This window comes from Oreochromis niloticus, linkage group LG4 (genome assembly GCF_001858045.2).
Source record: "Oreochromis niloticus isolate F11D_XX linkage group LG4, O_niloticus_UMD_NMBU, whole genome shotgun sequence".
Taxonomy (NCBI): domain Eukaryota; kingdom Metazoa; phylum Chordata; class Actinopteri; order Cichliformes; family Cichlidae; genus Oreochromis; species Oreochromis niloticus.
Window position 1 is genome coordinate 30,904,645 of NC_031969.2, and position 25,401 is coordinate 30,930,045.

Here is a 25,401-nt window from a genome sequence, read left to right on the forward strand (position 1 = left end):
CCTTCAGCACTTGTGTGTAACCCTCCTGTGCTCAAAGTCACACATGTGCAGCGGTAATTCCAGCCCTGCTTCACACGGATTTCTACAAATGTCATGACCATAGCAGCTGCTGCTGGTCACTGCGCTGCTGACAGGAGGTGAAAAAGGTGGATTTTCATGTGGCCAAATTAGCTGCTTTTCTGCAATGACTGATTTTCAGGCCTGTGGCGTTCAGGGCTTTTATCTCAGCCCTCTGCTTTTCTGCTGTAGCTGTGAGCCGATACTAATGTGATTGTTACAGTTGAACTGGTGAGTGTCTGCAGTGCTAATGAGCAGCTTTTCAATACTGGCTGTGTGCATCAGTTTTTTGTTGAAATCCTTAGCGTGGTAGCAGCAGCTGAGTGGGAATAGGCTGTTTTACTGCATTCATTTTGTCCAATCACTCTGTGTGTTTTACTGTGAGCTGTTTGCATATTTTCTTTTATTTTGTTGTAACGTGTAAGTCTTGTTTTTAAGTTTAGTTTTGAACCCAGAAATGTTTTCCTGTTTGTTGTTAGTAAGAAAAACAGAAATAAACAATGCATTACTTTTATTTTTTATTATTATTTTCAGGGACTGAGCAACAGTTCATTAATACTTTAACTGTTTTATAATTTTACAAGGGAATATTTTATTTTCATTTCTTTGCTCATAGCGGGGGCAAAGCCAAGAGGGAGGCACAACCAGCAAAAACCTGGCCACTCCAGAAGTTTATCTGTACCAGTTTTATTCCCACATGTTGTTAATAACTTCCATTTTAATTTTAAAATTGTGGACTGTCGTGTTTGTTTCTGGGAAAAGATGAGCAAACTTGAAACATACGTTTTCAAAATGTTTTAAACGGTTGAAGGTTGAAATCTCACAGCTCCATGGACGTCCCTCTGCACTGTCCCAGGCTGGATGGACAAAAGTGTGCCAACGTTTTTTAATACGATAAAAACAAGACATGAATGTGATTGGTTAAAAGGTTGAGGAGGAGCCGCAGTTTAGACTTGGCTCTCCCTTTGGCGTTCAGTCTGGTGTCTTGCAAATGTTTCATCTCTGCTCCAATCAGATGTGTTCTTCCTGCAAAAGCAAACTGCCTGTTGCTATGCAGTTTAGTCATTTTCCACAACAGCCTCACCCTGACTGTGCATGTATGTGGATCCTGCTCCACACCCTACACAAAGCACAAATGTGTAAACTAAAGATATAACATGCAAGAAAAATAGTCTAAGAGTTCATCCCTTAAAGCCAAAAAAAGTATTCTATGGTTGATTAAATTCAGTTCAATTAAATGTTATTTATATAAAATTTGTTAAGGTCCTGTTTTAAGGTCCTTATTGTAAGGTAAGACCTACTATAAGCAGCACTTGGCAAAGTGGGAAGGAAGAACTCAGTTTTAAGCTGCTGAAGAGAAGAGACATGAACGTGTCAGTGCTGTTCCAGGGGCTTCTGGTTTAGACTTCCTCCTCACCCAGCCATCTTGTTTTCCCAGCTGCTCCCGACACTCTGCTGGGAGAGAGCTAAAGGTGGCTAAGCTACTTTTGCGTGCACTGTACAGGGTCCTGGCTAGCTACGGGATTTTCAAGGGTGTGGAGCCGGGTCTCCAATTCAGCGAGTCTGGCCTCCAAAGCTGTAAACAGGTGACATTTATTACAAGTGTCATTGTACTTGTAATAAACTTCTAAACTTCTTAACTTCTTACACACAGAACAGGAAGTTGTAGGAGGGATAGGTATAGAGGCCATGCTGCTAGCGAGTCAACTACAACCTGAGCTAAGCTAGTGAATCCCTCTAGACACAGTGAGTGAAGACTGTGAATATAATTAGTAGGTGATTCAGCAGGGAGTGTGCTTTGGATAAAACGTGAATATTACACTTTTAAATAAGTCGTTATCTAAAAGTTTAATTTAAATGGGCTACACAGATAAGCTACACCAGGGGTGTCCAACTCCAGGCCTCAAGGGCCGGTTCCCTGAAGGTTTTAGATGTCACCCTGGGTCAACACACCTGAATCAAACGATTAGTTCATTACCAGGCCTCTGGAGAACTTTGGCTGTGTCCCAAAACGTAGGCTGCATCCTTCGGAGGCCGCATTTGAAGGCCGATTACATCACAGCCAGGCGACGAAGGCTGTCCCAACTCGTCGACTCCTTCAAATGCGGCCGACAAATGCGTCCTTCATTTCCCCGAATTTGAAGGATGGGTCGGGTGTGTCCTTCGTGGCCCACCATTTCCCAGAATTCATAGCGCGGCCCAGCCAATTCCAGTTTCCAACAATGGCGGCCGCTACTAAGTTTTTTAATATTACTCTTATTAATCTTTCTGGGTCACAAAATAAACTTTAAACATATTTTCAGGCGAGAAAGTAGCTGTGTAAACTTTAAATATCTGCTCGGTTTATCAAGACATCGCATATTTGCAAAAGTGCTCTGACGTTTTCGGAGACGTCTGTTACCCACCCGCTCGATAGCTAGCCGGGGGGTTCAATGGTCACTCGAGCCGGAGTAAATCGGTTTGGCTGAGATCAAAGTTATTAGATTAGATTAGACTAAATAAAACTTTATTAATCCATCGGGTTGATTCCTTCGGGATTTTCACACAGCTGAATAAACGTCAAACAGAAAACTGATTAATCAGAAGTGTGAGACGGTTGAGAATTTACGCCAGTGTCCTGTTATATTTTAAATAGCAAGGAGCAGACAGCTGAGTTTATTAAACTCCACCGAGACAGCGGTGACGCAAATCTGAAGGCTAGACTGTCCCATTTCACAGCCTCGCACTTCCGGCCTTCTCGGCCTTTGAAGGACCGGGCCCACGAAGACCGCGAAGGCCGGGTCCTCCAAAGGATGCAGCCTATGTTTTGGGACACAGCTTTCAAGACATGCTGAGGAGGTAATTTAGCCATTTAAATCAGCTGTGTTGGATCAAGGACACATCTAAAACCTGCAGGACACCGGCACTCGAGGCCTGGAGTTGGACACCCCTGAGCTACACAAAACACCACCGTGCTTTATAACAGGAACAGGAAGTGACACTGTACTGCAGATATTAGAGTGAGATCTGATTGAAGATCTTCCACTTTAACGCAATTCACCAGAAGTGTTGCATTAATTGTTTTGAAATTACAACCATTTGTAAAAAATTATTAGCCATTTCTTGGCCAGATAAAGCAGATTTAAAACAAACAAACAAAAATACAGAGTTGATTCCAAGGGTTGAATTTGCAGTTAGTAACTGTTCACTCAAACAGTCCACATCCAGGAATGCACTGTCCAGTTCAGGTACACCAAGTGGCCTGAGAGAGTGCAGAAGACAACTAAACAATTTTCAGTATTAAAAATCCTGGTTTAATATTATCTTAGTTTGTCTAATTAATTTAGTGTCATCTCACTGAAACACTGCACTTATTATTTGATTTATACGGAGCCCCTCTGATGACACGGACCAAAAAATAAATAAATAGTGGCCACAAAATACTACTTCGTGCCCTCGAAATACTTATTTGTGGCCACAAAACACTATTTCGAGGGCACGAAATAGGTATAACGTGCGCACGAAATGCTAATTTGTGGGCACGAATTGGGTATAACGTGGCAACGAATTACGCATTTCTGGCAACAAAATAGATAACGTGCGCACATCATATTGATACAATTCCTGGACAGCTGCGTAGAGACATAAGCATAAGAGTAGGCTAAACCTATACACCATGGACAGAGACGGTATGATTGAGTTTTATTTTAGGCTGGGAATGAGCTACAAATGCATTTTGAAAAGCCTGGCAATGCAAGGAACCATTATTACGGAGAGACATTTAAACAGGATATTGAGAGCCCAGTTGCTTTACAGACGTAAGTACGACCTGGACGCCGGGATAGATTTTATTGTCAACCAACTGCAAGGGCCTGGGAAGGATCACGGTTATTGGTCAAATGTTTTGTGCCCACAAATTAGCATTTCGTGCGCACGTTATACCTATTTCGTGCCCTCGAAATAGTATTTCGTGGGCACAAATAAGTATTTCGTGGGCACGTTATACCCATTTCGTGCCCACGAAGTAGTATTTTGTGGCCACAATTTATTTATTTTTTTGGACCATGTCATCAGAGGGGCTCCATAGATTTAAGGTACACTGTTGTGGTAAAAGAAATTTTTAAATCTGTCATTGTCCAAATACTTATGGACCTAACGGTGTATTTCCTTCCCTAACCGCCGCATGAAAGCACTTCATGAGGACTCGGGGAAACGAGAACCAAGAGAAGAGCTTTAATGCCACGACAGATGTCGAGACGTGTGTTTGCTGTGCTCAAACTACAGCATCCTGACGATAGACCATAAAGAGCTCATTTCAGATACCATGTGCTCGGTGTTATGACGTGCAGATCATAAAAGAGAGAACCACCAGTGATAAATATTACTAAATTACCAAGATTGTAATTTATTTGTAATAAATAAAAAAGAATAAACAAGTTTGTAAACTGAACTGAAGTGTTTGTTCTGTTCATTTTTTATTTTCTGCTCCTGCTGGAAAGACGATCCAGTGTGACTCCTGCCTTCATTAAGGCCTTCAATGACTGAGCTCAAATTAAGTCATTATGATTTTAAAAACAGCAGCAGACAGCACTAACAGAAACTTAATGTCTCATAATCTTTATTTTTAAATAACACGAGACAACTTCATAAGAAGCTGATTTGATCACAGCAGCATAACCGTCAGCGGGTTTATCAGTCTGTCAGCGAAGGTTCAAAACACATCAACAGGTTATGGCATGAAATGGAAAACACATTTTGTAAGCATGTCTAATGGGATGGGACGCTTTACCACCTTTCCTTTCATAATAAGTGGTCCAGTGTATCCTCTTTCAAAGCACTGGAGAACTGTTCCAGCTCATATTATTGCTCCCACACACATACTTTCAGGTCACTTCACTCAGCTACAAACTTTCCTGTGGAAAATTGACTTTTTGACTTCAGCTTATTTGTATCATAAGATTTAGCAGAACTAATTTGTTCTTTTTTTTGTTCAGATAAATGTAAAAGTTGATTCTTAATCCCAATAAAAACACTTCAAAGTAATAAAAAATGCAACAATGCACTGTCACAAAGCTGAAAACAACCATTTGTTCAGGGACTTTTTGAAGTTGTGATGATTTCTATTTCCTAAGACTTCAATTCCCCTTTACCGGCAACGTCACGACTCCTCGCTCTTAATTTATTCAGCTGGGACTCTGCCACATCAGCTCGCTCCTCTGCCTCCTCCAGTTCATGTTGCACTTTGCGAAACTTAGCCAAATGGATGCTGCTTTGTTCCTCCTGTGTTTCAGAGAGCCACAGTAAAGAAGAGTATTTTGTCTACATAACACGCCTGCATTTCTCACAGTCTTTAAGGATTTTCTCTCACCGCCTCCTCAAACTGCCGCTTATATGCTTTCACTTTGAGCTGCAGCTTGTTGACCAGATCCTGCAGCCTCGCCGAGTTCTTCTTCTCCTCCTCACCCTGAAATCAAACAGAAGTGCTTCTCTCACATCTCTTTGAACATTTTCTCTCCTTCTCTGAGCAGCTTGTGAAATTTGCTTTGTTACGTAACAGACTTGTTACCTGATAAGTGAGCTCTTTAATCTTCCTTTCATATTTCCTCACACCTTTCACGGCCTCTCCACTGCGTTTCTGTTCTGCCTCCAACTCATTTTCCAGCTCACGGACCTTAATAGAAATAGATTTAGTTTAGATTTGTGCCTTAATTTCTCTGCAGCATGTCCCTGCTCTCTGTCAGATCGTACTTTGGCTTCCAGCTTCTGAATCTCCTTCTTTCCTCCTTTAAGCGCCACCTGCTCGGCCTCATCCAGACGCTGCTGCAGGTCTTTCACCGTGGCCTCCAGGTTCTTTTTCATCCTCTCCAAGTGAGCGCTGGTGTCCTGCTCCTTCTTCAGCTCCTCAGCCATCATGGCAGCCTGCATGCAAATGTGAACTGTGACATTTTAATCCAGCCTCAAAGTCCAGCAGCCCACATTCAAATGACAGCGCAGTTAATTGATTTGAGGAGGAGACTCACATCCGTGATGGCTTTCTTGGCCTTCTCGTCTGCATTCCTCGCCTCCTGCATGGTCTCCTCCATCTCTGACTGCAGCTGAGTCAAATCAGCCTCCATTTTCTTCTTAGAGTTCACGAGACTGGTGTTCTGGTCATTAAACAACATTGAAATATGACATTGAAAGAAGTCTTTGGGTCCCTTAAATCAGTGAAAGTGTCAAAATTAAAGAGAGAAAAGCTTGAAATAGCTCAAATCATCTGTAAAACACAGAGGCGGCAGTTCGATCCATGATTTCCTAAATCAAACTGCTGAGGTTTCTTGTGTCTATTACACAGCACTGATATAAAAGCAGGTTTTATTGCTCAGTTGATTCAAATAGAGCTGATTTTCTACTATTTTATATACAGAAAGATTGCAACTAAATATTATTTTTACTATGGATAAATCTGATGATTGTATTCCTGATTAAGCTCTCTGAAAATCCCACAAATGATCTTGACTTAAGGTTTCATAAATAAAGAGCCATGTATTTTGTCATTATCTTATCATCTGAGGGCCTTCTCAGATGTGAAAACCAACCACACAATATTCAGAAGCTGCACATACACTAAAAAAAATGGACTCTGTATTTTGGCCTCTCACCTGAGAGTGCAGCAGCTGAACACGCTCGCTGACTTCCATCAGCTCCTGCTCAGCAAGCTTTCGACTTCTGTCAGACTGCTCCAGTGACGCCCTCAGCTCCTCGTTCTCCGCCATCATTAGATTGTTGCGGCGTTCTATGATAGCTAGCTCCTCTTTTAGGTCCTCCTGACGTTGGAGGGCTTCATCCAGATGGACCTGGGTGTCCTGAGGATGGAGGCAGTAGTTTGGGGATTTTAAACATCATCCCAGAATTTTTAACCAGAACAGAAAAAGTTCCCACGCACCTTCAGCTGAGTCTGCAGGTTTCTCAGTTGTTTGGTTGCCTCGGCTGCCTGCCGGTTGGCGTGACCCAGCTGGATTTCCATCTCGTTTAGATCCCCTTCCATCTTTTTCTTCATCCGGACAGCGTCGTTCCTGCTGCGCGTCTCTGCATCCAGCGTGCTCTGCAGATAGTCCACTGTTCTCTGGTAATTCCTTTTAAGCTGGTCGATTTCTTCGTCTTTCTCTGCCACCTTCCTCTCCACCTCCGACTTGATCTGATTCAGCTCCAGCTCAAGTTGCAGGATTTTGGACTCCTCTTGTTCCAAGGAAGACTTCAGAGAGAAAACAGCAGTTAATGTTGTTGTTATTTTGTAAAATGTTAAAGTTTGTGGAGGTGAAACAAACCTCAGCTTCCTCAAGAGCTGCCTGGGTGTCTCTCTTCTCTTGTTCGGCGTGCTTTGTGGCTTTTTCCAGCTCGCGGAGCATTTTTGTGGACTCTCCAACTTGCTCGTTGATATCTGTGATTTCCTCTAAAAAACACATCAACACACTTTATGTAAAACATTGACTGCTGCCTCTCAGAACCCAAACAGAAGTTTATTTCCTGCCGAAGGCTTACGTTGAAGATTTTTATTGTCTCTTTTCATGCTCTCAAGGTGATCCAGGACTTCTTCGTATGAATTTTTCAGCTTGAAGAGTTCTGTGTTCAGCGCTCTGGACTCTCTCTGGGAGACTTCCAGATCTGATTGACACTCCTCATACTTCTGCTTCCATTCAGCCAAAACCTGGCAGGAAGCAGCACATGTAATCAGTGTAGCCTTATGATGATACAAATGAGGACATGTTTCAAAACAGAAAGACCCACCTTGTCGAAATTCTTCTGTTTCTTGTCTAAGGTGGCATTTGCTGCGTTTGACCTTTCTAGCTCAACCATGAGATCCTCGACCTCCGCCTGCAGCCTCTGCTTGGTCTTCTCCAGCGATGCACACTTGACATTTGCTGCCTCTGTCATCTCCTCGGACTCCTGCAGCCGCTGGACCAGCTTCTTCCTTTGAACCGAACATAAACTGCATTAAAGCAGAAGAAGCCCATCAGCGCTGACCCGAGAAACACACTGTGAGGTTTTTTACTTTGCCTCCTCGAGCTCCTCGGTGCGCTGGATGGTGTCTGTCTCGTATTTATTTCTCCACTGAGCCACGTCACTGTTCACCTTGGACAGGCAGCGCTGCAGCTCAGCTTTGGCCTCTTGCTCCTCCTCGTACTGCTCTCTTAAGAGCTCGCAGTCGTGACGAGATGACTGCAAACTGTGAGCCAAGGCGTTTTTTGTCTAAAGAAATTTCAAAACATACACAAAAAAACTGCTTCACCGAGATGCAGTAACAAATTTATTTGCCCTCTGGGAACAGAAGGAACAAGCTGTGACTACAGCTGTGAATCACACTGAGTCATGACTGCAGGCAACTTTTACATTTAATATTTATGGAGCAACATTTGAATTCCTTTGAAGTCTGATTTTGGTCTCCCGACTCTGCTAAATGTTCACCAGCTAAATTCTAACATGGCTCTATTTTTCATCCTGAGCAGGTGCGGTATAGATACTTTTTAAAGGTTTCTCTCAGAAAGCAGCTGTGAGAAACAGGCAAGACAGAAACAACTAAGGGAGGAGAGGAAACTGGCTGTGAAGCTTTATCAAGCTGACTTCAGATTCTGTTGTTTCTCAGATCCAATTATGAAGTCACTCACAAAGATCTCACAAAGTTGGGGACACAATAAAGTGACAAAACAGCTGCTAGATTTTCCTCTAAACCAGTGCTTCTCAAAGTGTGTGGCGCACCCCACTGGTGGGGTGCAGAGTTCTGACAGGTGGGGTGCAAGTTATACGGAAGTAATGTTTAACATCCGAATCACTTTTACGGCGGAACAAAGAAATTAGCAGCAGTTGTGTTAATAATATGCGCATGCGCTGAAAAGCTGCAGGCGCGTGGGTAAGTCGACAGTGTACTGAAAAGTGTGAACATGTGGTCGGGTCTGTCGTGCATCGTTTACAGTGGTGCCGAAACCCACGATTGGGGCACGAGAGACCGAACCACATGTTCGTACTTTTCAGTACACTTCTTTTCAGCTACAGCCTACACACAACAACAACAGGACCTAGTTCATTCTGTTTTAAGCCGGCGAGGCGAGATTGCAGATGCTGCTCAGGTGCGCCCTCCTCCCCCGCAGCCACGCCCCAGACCACGCCCCACCACAGCTCTGCAGTCAAAAACAAGCTCACTGCAGCCAATAAGAGTGAATAGTGTTAAACTCTCGCTAAATTATATATTTTTCATCTCTGTTCACAAGTTTCTGGATTTCTTTTTTTTATAAGACTAAGACTGAACTTTATTTTTCCATGTTTGGCAATGTTCACATTCTGTTTAACTTGTTGCTTTTTTGAAGAAGTGGTGCAGACTAATGAAGCAGTCTAGTGACAAAAGTTACAAATATTTGTTTGAAATGAAAGTTGTTTGTTTAAAACAACAATTATGGAAGGATTCACTGAGAAGGAGTTTGTTATCTAAATAAATATTTTTTCCTGCCATGAGGAGTCGCCCCCTGCTGGTCATTAAAAATCATTCCGATCAATCATGGCTATTTCTTATCATTCAGAATATACTGAATGCTGCCCCCTTTGGGCTAAATGTAAAAATGCACCTTCTTTACACATTCAGAATATATTAATAAACTTATTTGTAAATTTGTAATTTCCAATTACAATTTTTTTCTTCTGGCTTTTACATGTTTGACAAATATGTTATCATAGCTTTACATATTGTACACAGAGATGATAAGACAGCAATAAATGTCTGTCGAATAAATTACTGACCTGTCTTGGAAAGAGTCAGTCGAGGTATTGCAATCATGGACTGCAAAATTAGTCTGCATGCATCAAACTTAGTATCAGAGCCACGTTTATTTACGGTCACATGGTTTGGCTCTAATGAACTAAAAGATTCCTAAAATCTTTGATATCTGTGGCTAAAACATCCAGTTCAGTCAGTCATTGTTTCCTAATGCAGGTAGATATGAAAAAAGAAGCTAATAAACAGCTAAATCGTCATAGCTGATGTTTTGAGATTGAATTTCTCATATCCGTTCACAAGAGATTAGTAAGAACTCTAAATCATTGCTGTGACTTGATATCAATCTTTGTTGTGCCTTTCAGACCTTGATTTCTTCATCCAAAAGTCTCTTCATCTCTTCGATTTTGTGACCGGCTGCAGTCTTCCCTCTGTTCACCTGGGACAGAATGGACTCTTTTTCTTCCAGCAGACGGGTAAGTTCACCTGTCCAGGACAAAAAGAATAAAAACTCACGTATCTGAGCATCTAAAATGTTTCTTTTTATCCTTTTTTAATTAAACACCTACCATTTTCTGTCTGCAGTCGAGCACTCAGGGTAGTGTAATCACTAAGAGACCTCTGGGCTTCATCTGCTTTGGTCTTGTATTCATTCATTTGATCTTCAAGGCTCCTGCACTGTTTCTCCACGTTAGCCTGAAATATGGAACTCTGGTTATAATAGAAGAGAAGATTTTAGAACAAAGTCCCCTCTGCAGACAGATGTTTACCTTGCTTTTCAGAACAGTCTCCATACTCCTTGCCATGTCATCGATTTCCATCTTCATCTCGCTCTTTTCTTTCTCCAGTTTCTGCTTCACCCTTTGAAGGTTTTCTATCTGATCACCGAGCTCTGCGACGCTGTCCGCCTGCTTCTTGCGTAAAGCCACGGCGATGGATTCATGCTGCAGGGTGGACTCTTCCAGCTCGTGGCGCAGCCTCTGAATCTCGGCCTCGCGCTTCTTGTTGAGCTCGGCCTGAGCGGCGGAGGCTCCTCCGGCCTCCTCCAGCCTCTCAGTGATCTCCTCCAGCTCTCTGGACAGGTCAGACCTCTGCTTCTCCACTTTGGCCCGAGCTGCACGCTCAGCTTCGATTTCCTCCTCCAATTCTTCAGTGCGAGCCTACAATGTGAACACACGAAACTGGTATTATAACACTGAACATCAAGTGCTCGATACTTTGAGACTCTACAATTACATAAACACCTGAAGCTCTTTAATCTTCTTTTGAAGCTGAGTGCTAAGAGCTTGTTCATCATCAATTTTGCTCTGCAGGCTGCTGATTTCAAAGTCCTTCCTGAGAAGAGAATGATTTCAGGTTCAGATGATATTTAACTCCGTTTATAACATCAAAGTTTCACTAAACCACAGACTGTATATAAAAGATGGATGGAGCCATCATTGCCATGTTGTTTTTTCAAAACCTTGATAAGTGTGGGATGGCGCTAAATATTAATGTAATTTAATGAAAATTTAAAGAGTATTGTTATTAGTTTTTTAAAAATTATTTTATTAGTATTTAAACCTTGTTGTGTTGCCATAAAGTCCTGTTGTTTCCACCTGTGTGTGTTTTCCTTCACTTTGTGCCTCTGTGATGATTCTGTGATCTTGTCGATTGTCTGGATTTTTGTCCTTTTAAACTCTTCCTGCTTGTATTGAAAAGCACCTTTTGTTCATTATTATGTCTGCTGCTTTGCTACCTGCTGTGTGGGCTCAATACAACAAGGTGGTACGATTAGCTGACATTTCAAATAGGAAACAGGGATAGTTGGATGTGGATTCACTCTGTGGTTTAGGAGGTAAAACAGCAAAAGGACAGCTTTAGATAAAAAGGAATAAAAAGCTTTTGTCTGGGCGTGCACTGCTGAACAGATTGTTCTTGAGTTTAAGGGTAAAAGCTCGGATTCATTGCTTGGAGAAAGAATACTAAAGGAAATCTATTTATTAACTCACTTTTTCAGTTGTTCCTCCGCCTGCTGCCTTTCATTCTCCAGGTCCATGATGGTTTCCTGGTTCAGCTTCAGATCTCCCTCCAGTTTCCTTCTGGATCTCTCCAAGTCAGCACGCAACTTCTTCTCCTGCTCCACCAGCCCCTCCAGCTGCAGGAGATGTTTACATCAATCACTAAGTCTGCAGCTAACATTACAAGTTTACGTGCTGGCTTCAGCTTAAGAAGCACTGAGCCCTTTTATACTTACATCATCAATTTGTTGCTCCAACTTAGTCTTTGTCTTTATTAGAGAATTGACTCTGTCCTCCTCTGCCTGGAGGTCGTCTAAAGTCTGCTGGTGCACCTCCTGCAAAGCTTTCATCTCCTTTGAGGACTTCAACAGGTTTTCCTCAAGAGTCGTCAACTCCTCGATCAAATTCTTAACCTAAGGAGAGAAACCTTTATTTGCAAGTTTGTTAAAAACAAAAAGCTTTAAAAGTTCATACAACAGAAATAATCACAGGCACCTTATTTTCGGTGGCATATTTCTCCTTCTCCACTTTGGCGATGGTAAGTTCCAGGTCGTCTATGTCCCGTTTGAGCTCAGAACATTCGTCCTCCAGCTTCCTCTTCTTGGCGGTGATTTCAGCGTTGATCTCCTCCTCCTCCTCCATCCTCTCGGAGAACTCTTTGGCTTTGGCCTCCAGGTGGATCTTGCTCTTTATCAAGCCTTCACACCTTTCCTCAGCATCGCACAGGTTCTCCCTCTCCTGAGGAACCAGGACACAATGACTGTTATAGTGGAGTAAATTTTTAATTTAACCTCAGGTGATAGTTATTCTTTTTCTAAAGTTTGGACACATATTCTTATTTCATGTCTTTGCACAGGGATTTGTTTGCAATCTTCTATTTTCCTTTAAGGATGGCTGAGCTGCCTGCTGATGGTGCAGAAGCCTGCCATTTCCCTTTCTCTATAAAGAAAACTTTTAAATGGAATACTACAAGCTATTTCCTGTGTCTGTCGTCATGTCAGCGGAGCTTGACATGACTTGTTTTCTTCCGTTAGTGGTTTCTTAACAGCATGGAGGAAACATTCACGCTTCCTTCAACAGCTGCTCGAACTCTAGGAAGCGCTGACATGAGCTCTAATTTCAGAGGATGGTGATTCTAATGACCTTATTCAGCACAGCAGAGAGAAACTGTGCTCTTCATTTCCTCGAGCATCACAGCCTGCGTAGGTGAACTCACAGTACTTAAATAAATCGTGTACTGAGTGACCTTCATGTCTGAATAAAAGATAGATCAGCATTTTCTTTACTTCACTTGTTCTTGCAGTAATAGAGATTACCACAGTAGTAGCACAGGGCTTTTTCTGTGCACCAACACCAGAAACCTCAAATCTTAATATGTCGTAACGCTGTTATAAGCACTATTTGCTTTAAGTTTACATCATGGTTGGTCTGCTTTCTTCTTATTTTAACTTTCTTTTCCTCCAGTTTCCCTGCAGTGATCAATTACACTAGTTCTTATCTTACCTCATTATTGATCATCTTTTAATTTAATCTGATCTTTAAATCAGGCAGAACAAAATCAATACAAGCAGACCACTTTGTCCCACTCAGGGCTGAGTGTTTACATACTGCTTGTATTTGAAGGTAAAGGTCATTCTTCTCCTGCATGAGCATGACCATCTTCTCCTCCAGCTCCTTCCTCCTGGCCTCCGACTTTGCCAACTCCTCTCTGAGTCGAGCAAACTCCTCCTTCATGGTCTGCATCTCCTTCTCAGCCTCCGCACTTCGTAATAGAGGCTTTATCTTGAAGAAGAGCTTCATCCAAGGCCAGTTCTTCACATTCATGAATGAACGAATGTTGTACTGGATGATGTAAACGGCCTCTCTACAGAGTGAAAAATCACAACAATGAAGAATTTGTTACAGATGTGAAGGTGATGAGAAAATCTTCTGATCTTTTTAAGGTTTATCTAAGTTATTCCTGACTTTTTCACTAGCTACAATGTCAGAGTAGCTTAAAAAATGAAGGAAAGCATTTAGAGAGTAGAAAATTAGAAATCATCTTTGCATTTTTAATGTGAGACAAAGACCACCACTGCAATTACAATCATAATTAATGACAGTTTAGAAGAAATAGTCTCTTTCGTTACCATAAAGGATGCAGTTATGAAATTGCATGTGTTCAATCCCATTTCTCTGTCTTTCATTCGCCTGATTTTCCACAAATTTTACATCCACTAATCCAAAAGAAAAAAGAAATGTGCCAGACCTTTTCTTCATCATCTCCTTTAACCTCAGCCTGGTGACGTAACCCCTGGCTACAGCCTGGATTCGAGTCATCAGCACAGCTAGACGCTCATCCCGCATCTCCTCCAGAAGACCCAAAAGGCCGGCTTTGAAAAACACCTGCAAGTTGACAAAGAGAAGTCAAATTTCTCTTCAATTTCAAATTATCCATCCATTCTCTTCTGCTTATCCTTGTCAGGATGATGTGGGGGCTGGAGCCCACCCAGCTGTCTTAGAGCGAGAGGCAGGGTACACCCTGGACAGGCTGCCAGTCTGTCACAGGGCTAACACACAGAGACAGACAACCATTCGCACCTATGGGCAATTTAGAGTTTCCAGTTAACCTAACCCCACTAACTGCATGTCTTTGGAATGTGGGAGGAAGCCGGATTACCCGGAGAGAACCCACGCAAACACAGAAAGCCCGGCCTGATGGTGGAATTGAACTCAGGACCTTCTGTGGGGCATCAGTTGTAACCACCATACCATTGTGCTGCCTGCTAGCAATTTCAAATTATTTCAGCTGAAATATTATATAAAATATATCTTTTTAAACATACCTTTGTGTATCCGAACCTATACTGGGTGTGGTCCACGTCGATGGACGACAGCAGCTTCTCGGAGGCTTTCTTGCTGTCAATAAACTGCCCCTCGGGGATCACGCTGGCATTCAGAATCCTGTATCTGTCACACACGTGTGGAGGTTTAGTCTCAAACTCCAGGCAGTTCTTCAAACAAGTTACATGTTACCTTTGCCTGAAATCTCCATACAGAATCCTGCTGGGGAAACCCTTCCTGCAGATCCGGATACCTTCCAGCACTCCGTTACATCGCAGCTGATGAAGGACCAGATGGTGATCCATGATTCCTACAACAGATAAAGGTAAGTTTTCCCCACAGGGTAACTTCAGTTTTCAGCTCCTTCCTTCAATTTCTGCTCCTGTTTGTTTTACCTGGTATCTTGGTCTCATTTGGGATGATGCATCTGACAAAGTGTGGATGTGTTGACCTGAGGTTGGCCATTAGTTTGTTCAGGTTCTCCTGCAACACATCATACTTTCAGTCAGATGGACTGATGATAACATTATAACACCCATACCACAGGAATCATATTAACAGTAATGTTACCCGCTGGTTTTTGGACTCGTTATTCTCGAGCTTTGACTGTCGCATTGACACTAAAATGCCCATTTTTAGATCACACGATGGAGCGCTCAAGTATAAGATAAACTGTGTGAGCGCAATGCAGAGACGCAGATGCTCTTCAGTGAGAAATCCCTTAAAGTCACTGAATCTGGATCACAGAGTTCCCGGGATGGGTTATTAGTATAATAAGCCACACATCAAGACATATTATTAATGTTATTAATGGAGGTTGCAAGTTTATCTACACTCCAAAAATGGAGCCAGCTACTCTGGCTTAGACCAGCATCTCTGAATGGCACTAAATAAGATGTTTCATCTTTTTATTTTAATGTCTGATAAAAAGAAATTCCAAAAATTCTTTGTGTTGTGTTTAATTCACTCAATTAATTTCAACATAAATAGATAGTAGCTAAGGTTACGCATTAAAGCAGATATTTCTTTCACACAGGAGCAAAACTCAGAGGCAAGTTCTCAAATACATATTATCACGAGGAACTGTTTTATTAATTTCTTGGACCCCTAGTTTATCAAAAAAAAAAAAATAATAATTAATTGGACAAACTGAGGTCCCATGTCAGAATGGCTCGTCGAAAAAAAGAAAAAAAAATAGGAAAAAAGAAAGCCAAGAAGCTGTCTATTTTTGTGCTATAATCTGTTTTCTGGTTCAAACATGAGCAGTTAATTGTCTCGGAATTCAGGAAACTTTAGACCACTGTGATCTGTAGTGAGAGTGTGAAGCAAGTGGAAGAGAGCCTGGTGAGGTGGAGGTAAACTCTGGGAAGAAGAGGAATCAGAGTCAGTAGAAAAAAGATAAAATACATGTGTCTGAATGAGAGGGAGGCAGGTGGAAAGGTGCAGATGCAGTGAAAGAAGAGTCAAAGCACTGGAGAGTGCACAAAACAGGTAAGGAAGAGAGGACGGGGGGGTGGAAACGAGTGTCAGGGGTGATTTGTGTGAGCAGCAAGAGTTAAAAGAAAGGTTTAAAAGATGGTGGTGAGACCTTCTGTGATGAATGATTTAGAGACGGTGGCACTGACAAAAATACGGGAGGTGGAGCCGAAGATATTCAGATCCTGACTGGGAATGAGCAGGATGGACAGGATGAGAAGATCAGTGGATATGTTGGAGAAGGGATGTTGATGATGGAGCTGCCGGAAGAGGAAGACCACAGAGAAGATTCATGGATGTAGTTAAGGAGGACATGCAGAGGGTTGGTGTGGAGGAGGAGGATGCTGGGATAGGGTGAGGTGAACAGAGATGACTTGCTGTAGTGACCTCGAAAGGGAGCAGCCGAAAAAAGAAGGAGGAGGAATGACTTGAAATTCTATTATCTGGCGAGTCTTCTACGTGTCCTTAAATGTTACATTTTTATAAATTTATGCAAAACAACAAAAACAAATAATTTATTGAGGGAATGTAGAGAAGACAAGACAAGCTTTTAAGCTTGTAGTCCCTCGTCACAAATATCAACCAGTTGTTTTATTTTTATCAATTTTTGATAGACAGAGAAGAAACTACTACAACTACTACTGCTCCAGTTCTTAATACAGAAAAACTGTGTCATGTAAGTTTATTTTAAAAAACTTAAAAAGATTTACAGGTAAATAATAACTCTATGTCTTACCCTAAAGAGTGCAGAAACTGTCTGGAAGGAGGACCCTTTTTTCTTATAGTTTTTCTTGTTCCCATCAGCAGCAGCTAAAAAAAAAAAAAAAAAAAAGACTTGTGAAAAATGGTGAAATCTTAATCTAATCTAATCTCAATCTGTGTTTGATGTCTAAAGAGCTGGCATACCGTCAGCTGATGCATATGTGGCAAAGAGCTGGCAGAGCAGTTTGAGGGAAGCTTTCTGGTAAAGCTGCACCACGGTGTCGTTCAGCGGGTCCTTGTTTTTTTCCAGCCAGCCACTGATGTTGTAGTCGACGGTGCCGGCGTAGTGCATGAGGGAGAAGTGGGCCTCTGTCTTTGCTTTGGATGGTTTGGGCTTCTGAAAGATGCTGTTCTTCCCCAAGTGCTGGTCGTACAGCTTGTTTTTGAAAGACCCGTCTGTGGCCTTCGGGAACATACACTCCTCTTCCAGAATAGAGAAAATGCCCATCGGCTGAGAGGCGGAAAAGGTGATTAGTGCTTCATTCCTGTCTTCTACTCTTGATTTGAATATTTAAGGTAACAAAAAAAGGAAACAAACCTTCTCAATGAGCTCAATGCACGCAGCCAAGTCCATGCCAAAGTCAATAAACTCCCACTCGATCCCTTCCTTTTTGTATTCCTCCTGCTCCAACACGAACATGTGGTGGTTGAAAAACTGTTGGAGCTTCTCGTTGGTGAAGTTGATGCACAGCTGCTCCAGGCTGTTTATCTGCATCAAACAGAAACGTTTCACCCATCAAACAATGAGAGATATTTTTAGAGGGATTTGATGTTTTTTCATCTCTGCAGGAATCCCGTTCACCTCAAAAATTTCAAACCCTGCGATATCCAGGACGCCAATGAAGTGCTGTCTGGGAAGCTTGGTGTCGAGCTGCTGGTTGATCCTCGTGACCATCCAGAGGAACAGCTTCTCGTACACGGCCTTCGATAAGGCGCCCACAGCATTGTTCACCTGAAAATCAGACATCATTTTCACATCGTGCTCCCTTTGATAGCTCAGCTTGTACAGCGCACTGTAGGTGTGTAATAACAGGGATCGTTAGGTTGCTGGTTCAACTCCAGCTTGAAGGAGGTTGTACAATGCTTTCTGTCTGCACTGATTAAAAGTAGGTTAAAGAAAACTGGATTCTCACAGATGGGCTGTGGTTAGTGGGAGTTTTTAGCTGTGGAAACATCGTGTACCTGCTGTGGAGTCTGGCCTTTGGTGACATATTCATTCCCAACCTTCACTCGAGGGCAACACAGAGCTTTCAGCAAATCAGCAGAGTTCAGACCCATCAGATAGGCAACTTTGTCTGCCACTGCAGGAGAGATAACACAGAGGGGAAGGTCAGTGGGAGAGTGTACCCTGCATTTTAGATGGAACTCGCTGTAGCTCTCTTATCACCTTAGCGTGGATAAATGGTTAAGAAACAGGACAGATGGATAATGCAGGTCAGCAAAATTTCATATTAAAACTGAAAATAATCATAAAAATATGAGGAATCCGAAACAAATGAAGCAAAATTTTAAAATAACCTCTATTTCAGCAAATTCACTTTTTGTGTGCTGTGTTCAGATGACTCTCGGGTGGAAACAGCAGCCTTGTTCATTTGTTGGAGATATGGCAGTGCCTCATGCTGCCAGCAGAACATTGCAAAGTAAGCAGTATTATAAGAGTGAAAGAAATAAGTGGACGTGCCCGACATCAAAGGCCTGAACAAAGGGGGCAAATTCAAGTGTCACATCACGCCTACATGAAGCTTTCAAAGCAGGAAATGCATAAACCTCTGAAACACTTTGTGGAAACTGATGATTCACCAACTAAAAATATTTTGAACTGACCAAAATCATAAACAGGCCCCTCTGTGTCACATATACATCTGTTTCAGTATATTTAGCAGAGGTATAATGTGGAAATGTAAGGTTACCGTCACACTGGAGGAAACAGGGGTTGGAGACTGCAGTGAGCGTGTGCAGTCAACTTGTCAAGACAGCAATAAAATGGCAATAAGAGTCAGACTGTTATCAGTTTTGGGGATCAAGTTGGCACCTACATGCATCAGACAGTCCATGAGTTGTGCTCATGAGCACAGACTGACTGAATATTTAGGTGTTTGCAATCAGCGTTTATTAATTGGATGGCGGTTAATTGCAAACCTTGAGACTGACCACAGTCAGTTCAGTTGGACTGAGACAAGTTGCTTCATACGGGGCGGCCAAAGCTGGTTGAAGGTGGTGTAGCTAAACTTCTTGGTGACCAGTTGGTGGCTGCAGCTACTTGCAACTAGTCCCAGACAGCAAAAACATTTAATGCAATCACTCGCCAACCACCTTTTTTCTTCCTGGTTAAACAGAGATTGCTGTCCTATTTTTGGTCAGCTGTGGGGCCCAAAAGTAAAAGCTGGAACAAAATTCACAGTGAAGCTGTGAAGTTGTCCTGCTGACGCCTGCTTTGGTTTTAAATTAGGGTGGAAGCACCACCTCAGACGTCTCACCCTCGGTGCCATCAGGCTCGGCCTGCTCCTCCCGCTGCTTCTGCTTGAACTTCATGTTCCCGTTGTGCATGACGGCACCCGTCAGCTTGTAGATGCCGACCTTTTCCTCAGTGCTAAAGCCCAGGATGTCAATGGCTCTCTGAAGAACAGACACAGACATGGGAACTGTGATCACTTCGCTGAGTTTAGTGCCAATGTCATGATTTTAACCATTTAAATGTAATGATATGTTGATGTTGTGCATTAATTTATTTTTCAAATTAATAGTAATACATTTATGCATAATTATTTACACATATAACTTAATTAATAAAATTAAAAACCAACAACAATCAGGTATTTCAAGTCTTTCATCTGATGTCAAAATATATCAGTAAAAAAAATACTGTAATTAAGTGCATAGCTTCAGCCTGTATTCCACATTTCTGTGCATATTTTGCACTTACATCTGAGGCCATCAGCTCCTCTGCATCGTTGATGCTCAGCACAGTGATTTCCCCCTGGCTGATAAAAGGGTAATCATAAGGATTGCTGGTTATCAGCAGCATCTCTGAAATGAGGCACAGAAAAATAGCTCATAGCTCTGTGCAGGACCAGACGCCATGGAAACTGTGTCACAACCATTTAGAGCTCATTGATTGGTATATTCACCGATTAAATCAGGCTTCTTGTTTGACAAGATCTGATAGAAGATGTGATAGCTCCTCTCTGCAAGCAGCTGGAAAGTCACTCTGGATTTTTCCAAAAGGTCTGACAATAACCAAAAATAAAACACAAATCACAAAACTTGAAGAGAGAGCAGAATATTAATTATTGAAAAAAATATTCACAGTCACATTCAGGCCTCACTCTCTGTCAGACGTTTTGCTGCTATAAAGTTTAGATCTTGATCGAAAATGTATAAGAAGACCTTCATTAACTGACCTCAGGCATAAAACCAAATATGAGGGAAAAAAGGCTCTAGGTCTGAAAAATGAAGACAATGAGGGAAGCTCATTAATCCTGCGTTCTTTCTAATGACCACCAGGGGGGCGACTTCTCTGCTTCCACAAAGCAGTCAGATTATATGGAAGTCTATGGGGAGAATGAGTCTAATGATCACTTGATTTATGACTTCAGTACCTTGAATGTGAGCTTATGATGTCAGTCACTGGTTTCAAGTCATATTTAAAACTACATGATGTTCATTTTGTACATTTGATTGTTATCAGGCCAACACCTTAATGTTAGTATAATGATTGATTTCAATTTTACTAGATTTTTCATCAGTTTTCAATCAACTTAGGCTTCTAACTGAGCAATGTATACAGCTAGATTGGACAGGTGTCTACTGCAGGTAGAACATTAGTTGATTTAGAAAATGTCTCCTGTGCTTCTGATTTTGCTGTGACGTTGAGTGATTTTGGATGAGGAGGGCATTCCTATCACCTCTCCTCTGCACCAGCACATTCCTGGCAAACAGCTGGGCACACTGTGTGGAAAACATAGATGCCTGTGAATAATCACCTGTCATATTCTTTGGGGAGACAGTGAAAGCCAAAGCCTTAAACCAGAGGGTGATTTCACTGTGGCTACATCCATCTTTTGTATAAAATCTGTCCCAACATTTGTGATAGAAAAGCTGCAGTTAATTATCATTATTATTAATTTTTAAAATGGGCACTTACAAGTTTCAATATCAGCTGATGCCAACTTCCCCTTTGTTCCGAAGTGGATGCGGATGAATTTTCCCTGGAAAAGTTTAACATATGAGCTGGGACACTATTTTTGACCATTCTTGGACGTCTCTGGTAATCAAGCTCTAAGCTAAATAAACTACATTTAAAGAAAAAAAACAAACTCTGAAGTTATTCTTAAAGCTCACATCACCTGATATAGTCATTTGGGGGGGGTTGTCATTATAAGAGTTGAATTTTCTTAATATGATAGCATGATGTCAGCCTTGGCTGGTCTTAACTCACAAATCGAGACGAGTTGTCATTCCTCACAGTCTTCGCGTTTCCGAAAGCTTCCAGCAGAGGGTTAGCCTGGATGATTTGATCCTCCAGAGTCCCCTGCAGAAGAATAAAAAGACATTTCAAGTTCTTTTCATTTAAATTAAGGTAAAAGCTCTCAAATTTTCTGCTCATGTTTCACCTCTAGATAATTAGAAGATGAATTAATTGGACTGAACCTGCATTTTACTGCCCAGTTGTTCCTTCTTGCTTGACTCTCCCATTGCTGTGATTGTTGCAAAGTACTGGATTACTCGCTTTGTGTTGACTGTTTTCCCAGCACCAGATTCTCCACTGATAAAATGTGACATCAGACAAACGACGGGAATGAAATATATGCAGCACGCAAATGTAAACAGCTAATAAAGTCATACTTACGTGATCAGGATAGACTGATTCTCTCGATCTGAAGAGAAGAAAGAAAGTGGATGATATCTGAGTTTGAGGGGCTGATGCATGTTTGTGGGCTTTTAAGCTTTGAACTTTTTTTAGTCTTTAAATAGAGTTTCATTTTACTATAATTTTTACTATATTTTTTTCTAATTAAAAAAAAAAAACCAATATGGTTTTAGTTATATAATAAATTGTTCCCTGTGGATCTATTTAGGAAAGGAATGTGTGAGTGAGAGATAAAAAGTGCTTCGAGTCATGCAACATACAATTCTGTGCAAAATTCTTGAGCCAGTCAGCCTTCATTTCTTTATATCTTACTTCCAAGGAGCCAGACTTTTTTAAACTGTCTCAAGCAATAGTTCTCCTAGCTTTCTAAAGGTCTTTCACCGTTAGTCTTTGTAGACTGGATGCACCCATTTTCAGTCCAGTCCTTGTACCTGACCATTTTCAGAGGGTTGCTTTTTTTTGTTTGTTGTTTTGTGTGTATCAGGTTTGCAGGTCCTGCAGGTTTTAGACATGTCCTTGATCCAACACAGCTGATTTAAATGGCTTAATTACTTCCTCAGCATGTTTTCTCCAGAAGCCTGGTAATGAACTAATCGTTTCATTCAGGTGTGTTGACCCAGGGTGAGATCTAAAACCTGCAGGACTCGAGGCCTGGAGTTCCCCACCTCTGGTTTAAGGCATTGAACACTGACCAGTTATACCAGGGGTGGGCAACTCCAGGCCTCGAGGGCCGGTGTCCTGCAGGTTTTAGATGTGTCCTTGATCCAACACAGCTGAGTCAAATGGCTAAATTACCTCCTCAACATGTCTTGAAGTTCTCCAGAGGCCTGGTAATGAACTAATCATTTAATTCAGGCATGTCGACCCAGGGTAATATCTAAAACCTGCAGGACACCGGCCCTTGAGGCCTGGAGTTCCCAAACCCCGATTTAAAGAAATAAGGGGTGGCTCAAGACTTTAGCACAGGACTGTAGTTCCACCTGAGAAGGTCGTAAGAAGCATAAGAACTTCTTCTGTTCTTCCGCATACACACCGTTTGCTTCACATGCGGAAGGTCTCCATGGAGGACTGTGTAACACGAAGCCTGAGCTGTCAGTGATTCCTGTTTATCTATTTTATGTTTGAAGTGAAACTAAAGCTGAATCAATAAAGTCTCTATTATAAGGTGACTGCTTTCATCTGCAGTTGTTGGAGAAGCATGTTAATTAAGTTGCTCTACTATTTAATTATCCTGTGTGCACAAGATAAATAACTTTTTCTCACAATATAATTAACTTGTGCACTTCTGATAATTAGATTTATCCAACAGACACAGAAACAGCTTACACCACCTTTCACCTCAGGACTAATATTTGTTTTTCACAATAAAAGTATAACTAAAGAAATAAGTAAATACAAATTATTTTGGCTTACGTCAGTGCAAAATTGTAATTACATGTTGGACCTGGTAAAAAATAAGAAAAAAATCATGTTAACAAGACTTTTTATGTATATCTCTCAAACTGTATGAGTATTACTTTTTTGCATATGTGCCTATAATTTTGGTTATTTAATTTTGGCTTCGTGTCCCTTTGATCTTTTTCATTTCATTTTGTTGTGAATTTTTTTTAGGATATTTAATTTGCGTTTTGCAAATATTGGATAGAACGTCATTCTTTTTAAAGTAATTATCCTTTTAATTATCTAAAATTATACACAATTTTAATTGAACTGTTAATATAACTCAATAAATGCACACAAACATGACGCTAGTCATGCCAATAACAATACTATGGGCCCAGACCTGTAAGCATGTACTGGTAAGCATTGTCAGAGATGGAGAAGATGTGTGGGGGGGCCTCCTGACGTTTCTTTCCTCTGTACCCGGCCACCACCTCTGGGTTGTAGACCGGCAGCCACTTGTAAGGGTTCACAGTCACACAGAAGAGCCCAGAATAGGTCTGAATTAACAAGAAAAAAAAAACAGAATACAGACTGTTGGTATTGAATTAAAGTTAAAGATATTGTGAGTCACAGTTGTCCTTACATAAATCATCCAGGCAGCGTAGCGTTCCTTGAGGTTAAAAAGCACGGCGGGTTCGTGCAGATGCGTCAGCAGGGCCATGTCCTCTATCTTGTCAAACTTGGGTGGGTTCATTGGCCGAATGTCGTCCACATGCACTGTGACAACCTGAAGTACGATTTCAAAAAGATACATTGTAAAAAAATGACAGATAAAGACAGAAAAACAGATATAAGATGTCAGAAATAGTCAAATAATAGCTGGAATCTTTCACCTTTCCATCCTCAATCTCCACATTGACCTTAGTGCCATCCTGGCTTCTGATTTTTCCTTTGACATACTCTTGCTTCGGGTGAGGCACAAAAACAGCACTTTTGGCATCAAACGGCACATTCTGAGCTGCAATTCTCTCCCGCTCAGATTTACGAAGGTATGGGGCGGCCACCCCAAATACTTCCATGTCCGTGTCATTCATTTTGTCGAGCTGAGCAATAAGGATGAAAAAAAGAGTTTAAAAATGAACTGAAGATAACGAGAAATTAAAAAAATGTGTTGCTTACCTGAGTCCCAAATCCAAAGAATGCTTGAATCCCAGAAGTTTTAGAGCCTTTAAATCATAAACAAACTACTGTACTGTCTGTACTGTTGTTAATTTTCCAATGGTACATCACAGACACCTGACTAGACACCCTCACCAGACTTTGACAGCTTTTATAAGAGATGGTCGGGGGTTCTGCTTCACCTATATTTGGAGATCTGGCTCTCATGCCACCTTAGCGAGTATGTCCATTTTGTATTTCAAACTGTCTATATATAGGTGTATTGTGACACTTTTAAACTGTTTCAATTGTAATCCTTCAGACTTTCCATTAAAAAGCAATGAATGGCATGGACGACAGCTTTGGAAGCTTACTGTCCCAACATGGCAGGCCTAATTTTCTGGGATCAGGAAAGATTAGGTCTGTTGGGGCATCGCTAAAACTCTGGAGAGCAGAGCCCGTCACACACACCACTCTACTGGGGGCAGCTGGGATAGGTGGGCAACATAGCGGATCGAGCATTTAACCACATTTATTTAAAAGAAAACAATAGGTATTTGCTTTTTATTCATATTAACCAACATATTGATTAATTAATAAAGCTCTTGGATCTCTAGTGTTTTAACATCAAGTAAAATAGTACAATGAGTGCAGAAAGTATTTAGAGCACTACATTTGTTCTCTTTTACTTAAAAAAAAGAAAAGAAATGTAGACAATTATCTCCCTCAAATGTCAATTTAAAGTGTTTAATAACGCATGAAATTACAACGACTCCCAGACATTTTAAGAATCATCATGAGACTAACACAGTGTGTCAGTTAATCACTGAACACTTTATCAAACTGATATGACACAAGAAAAGCTAAATATGGAAGTTTAGTCTTCTAGGAGTTGGCAGAACTCATTGCCACATCCAGGTTGGACTACTGTGGTGATGATATGATATCATTTGAATAATCTACTTTCCTCAATTTATATTTTAAATGCACAACATTTACTTATTAAGTATATTTTATTTGATGTTATGACTTTAAGCATTTAGGGAGGAATATATTTTCAGGATTTCTGAATTCTACTAAAAATCATTAGAAGAGTTAATGGAGTATTGCATGGGATGAGATGCTTTAGTGCATCTGGCACAGAATCAGTG

At 41.3% G+C, this 25,401-nt stretch overlaps 1 protein-coding gene across 3 annotated transcripts; it reads right to left on the reverse strand.

The window, feature by feature from the left end:
• Positions 1-4,622: 4,622 nt before the first annotated feature.
• Positions 4,623-24,195, reverse strand: LOC100707976 (myosin heavy chain, skeletal muscle, adult). Of its 3 annotated transcripts, XM_003442591.5 has the most exons (38): positions 23,986-24,195; positions 23,736-23,879; positions 23,493-23,649; positions 21,689-21,716; positions 21,490-21,604; positions 21,278-21,370; positions 20,984-21,047; positions 19,968-20,066; positions 19,763-19,866; positions 19,317-19,455; positions 18,022-18,140; positions 17,642-17,791; positions 17,378-17,548; positions 16,984-17,290; positions 16,814-16,887; positions 14,997-15,084; positions 14,794-14,911; positions 14,604-14,727; positions 14,027-14,163; positions 13,387-13,642; positions 12,274-12,516; positions 12,015-12,191; positions 11,770-11,915; positions 11,023-11,113; positions 10,549-10,938; positions 10,348-10,474; positions 10,146-10,264; positions 8,069-8,265; positions 7,804-7,987; positions 7,558-7,723; positions 7,344-7,468; positions 6,962-7,270; positions 6,678-6,881; positions 6,057-6,182; positions 5,785-5,955; positions 5,603-5,707; positions 5,405-5,500; positions 4,623-5,316 (listed from the first exon to the last, which is right to left on the reverse strand). In XM_003442591.5, exons 1-38 carry the CDS (start codon positions 24,184-24,186, stop codon positions 5,164-5,166), a joined length of 5,817 nt encoding a protein of 1,938 aa, XP_003442639.1. In that variant the 5' UTR covers positions 24,187-24,195; the 3' UTR covers positions 4,623-5,163. The 3 variants fall into 3 exon arrangements, with proteins under 3 accessions (XP_003442639.1, XP_019213173.1, XP_025762235.1); XM_019357628.2 differs by lacking the exons at positions 23,493-23,649; positions 23,736-23,879; positions 23,986-24,195 and adding an exon at positions 21,970-22,194 and having other exon boundaries at positions 4,624-5,316; XM_025906450.1 differs by lacking the exons at positions 23,493-23,649; positions 23,736-23,879; positions 23,986-24,195 and adding an exon at positions 22,091-22,193 and having other exon boundaries at positions 4,624-5,316.
• Positions 24,196-25,401: the final 1,206 nt, after the last annotated feature.